At 32.5% G+C, this 2,529-nt stretch overlaps 1 protein-coding gene across 2 annotated transcripts in view; it reads left to right on the top strand.

Moving 5' to 3' along the window:
- Window positions 1-2,529, top strand: part of LOC107722611 (serine/threonine-protein kinase OSR1-like) — a 17,311-nt gene that overhangs the window by 5,216 nt on the left and 9,566 nt on the right. Inside the window, exons 1-3 of one of the 2 annotated variants that reach the window (XM_016531040.1) lie at window positions 459-924; window positions 1,905-2,013; window positions 2,120-2,261. In XM_016531040.1, the coding sequence (XP_016386526.1) occupies window positions 910-924; window positions 1,905-2,013; window positions 2,120-2,261 (266 nt within the window). In that variant the 5' untranslated portion in view covers window positions 459-909. Of the gene's footprint in view, window positions 1-458; window positions 925-1,904; window positions 2,014-2,119; window positions 2,262-2,529 lie in introns of those variants that run through there. The other variant, XM_016531041.1, reaches the window with a different exon arrangement.

Below are 2,529 nucleotides of genomic sequence, written 5' to 3'. Positions count from 1 at the left end.
ATATAATAAATATTCCATTATATTTTTTAACCCTTATGTGTCATTTTAAAAAACGTTACACGGAGGCCCTTAGAGGACAAAAACAGCAGTCATAAAAATATTATATATAAAAAAAATTTCCACACTTTGAGTTTTTCCAACATCAGTCCTAATCATAACTACAAAAAATGAATTCATGTAACACTTTAATTGACAGTTTGTTTACATAATGACAACAGTGTTTTAATGAGAAAAAACACAAGACATTCATTGTTTTCCATATACTAAATGCTAAGCAGATTTATTATTATTATTATTATTATTATTATAGTCTGTCAATGGGTGTGTCAGTGTTTAACAACAACATTGCTTTTGATGTATTATTTTTTTAGCAGTTTTATTGAATCTATAAGAGAAAACATATTAGTATTTTTCCACTTTCACGGAGTAATTTTTTTTTACCAACATTCCTGATCATAACTACTTTGTGTGTAATTACTTTGTGTACCTAGTGTAAAATAGATTTGTAAAAGGAAATAAGGGTAAAATATTAAAATTCCAATAAAAATACACACTTCTGGCTAAATGTATGCGGTTACAACCGAAATTATCAACAACAAAAAAAAGAGAGAAAAGGTAAAAAAAAAAATTCTTTAAAAACACACATATTTCATCTATGGATTGTAGATATACGATTCTCTGCATCTGTCTTCTCTAATATATTCTTAGTATGTTATTTCATATGCAGATTTTTGTTTGTATTACAAAATCAGTGATTAAAAAAAAAAAAACACACACACACATTTTGGATCTTTTTTTTGCTGCTATATAGGGAGTGGAGCAACAGCTGTGGTCCAGGCAGCATATTGCAAACCCAGGAAAGAGAAGGTGGCCATTAAACGCATCAATCTTGAGAAATGCCAGACCAGCATGGATGAGCTTCTGGTAATGTCTGTTTACTGCTCATAAAATTAGACACACCACATAAAGGTATTTGATTAAGATGTCTCTGCTTAAACAGGTTATTTATGGATGGTAGTTTACATTTCTGGCTCTCTTTAGAAGCGTAACTTGTTTTCTAATGAATGATTCTGCTGCCTATATTGTTTTATTATAAATAAATGTGCATCGGACTAAAATTTATCTTTACCGCATGTTTTTCTGCAGTTACAGCATGTGAGATTAAATATATATTTCAAATTATAAATTATGCATTATGCAAATGTTCTTTAAACAAAAACTGGTTCATTGAATCCTTTGGTAATTTAATAATTTAAGTTATTCTGCAAACATGCAAGAAAACTAAATCTACCAATACAATTTCATTGTCTGTAGGCACAAATAATGACTATCTGACAATATTTCAGTTTCATTAGAACTTATGCAATGTACATCTGACATGTCCCATTCACCTCAGTTAATGACCTTTTTGCCAAATGGCAGGGTCATGATGTAACTCGGGTCATGTGCAAGGCAGCCACATGTCTGTCAATCAGGAGGATTAAACTGGCACAGACACAAGGAAAGGCTTTCTGGTTTGTGATTAAACTGTCAGAGTTAGAATGGCCTATGAGACCAAACTAGCTAACTACACTTGCATTTATACAGAAAATGTGTCTTTTTATGATGTAGAATAGGTTTAATTCAATTAATTTCATTTGATGTAAATTTGTATTTAAAGATTTCTATTCACTGCATGTCTAGGGTCTTTTCTCTTTCAGTTCTGTAGCATAAAACTCATGAATGGCAGCATCTTAAAGTAATTCGACCTAGAAGGATGTGGTTAAGCACTCATAGCGATCTGAATGGGATCTTTTGTTTGCAATTACTTACCATTATTGCCTTTTAGAAACCTCTGTTATATTTAAACATTTACTGCCTCCTAACATTTTCTTTCCTCCTTTTTTTAATTTTTAATTTTTTAGAAAGAGATCCAGGCAATGAGCCAGTGCCACCACCCAAATATTGTGTCTTATTATACCTCCTTTGTGGTCAAGGATGAGCTTTGGCTGGTCATGAAGTTGCTCAGTGGTGGTCAGTCAGTTTAAAAGCTTGCCTTGAATAAACAAAAGTTATTAATTGATCTTTTGAAAATAAAATGCTACATAATGCAATATCCTTCGATTCATATCTGTTTCAGGCTCAGTTCTTGATTTTATTAAGTACATCATTTCCAAAGGGGAGCACAAATCGGGTGTCATGGATGAGGCCAGCATTGCCACCATACTAAAAGAGGTGCTTGAAGGTCTCGATTATCTGCACAAAAATGGTCAGATTCACAGGTATATGAATGGTTTGGTGTCTTTAAATTACATTTATGTGTGCAACATTTTCCATTCTTAAAGGGATAGTTCACCCCAAAATTAAAATTACCCCATGATTTACTCACCCTCAAGCCATCCTAGGTGTATATGACATTCTTCTTTCAGACGAATACAGTCGGAGTTATATTAAATAATGTCCAGGCTATTCCATGCTTTATAATGGGAGTGGATGGTAGCCCAAAATTTGAAGTCCAAAAAATTGCACCCATCCATTATAAAAGAAGTC

Source organism: Sinocyclocheilus rhinocerous, unplaced genomic scaffold, assembly GCF_001515625.1.
Source record: "Sinocyclocheilus rhinocerous isolate Xijiao unplaced genomic scaffold, SAMN03320098_v1.1 scaffold541, whole genome shotgun sequence".
Classification (NCBI taxonomy): Eukaryota; Metazoa; Chordata; class Actinopteri; order Cypriniformes; family Cyprinidae; genus Sinocyclocheilus; species Sinocyclocheilus rhinocerous.
The sequence above is the reverse complement of the archived record's forward strand: the minus strand, read 5'-3'. Positions and strand labels throughout refer to the sequence as shown.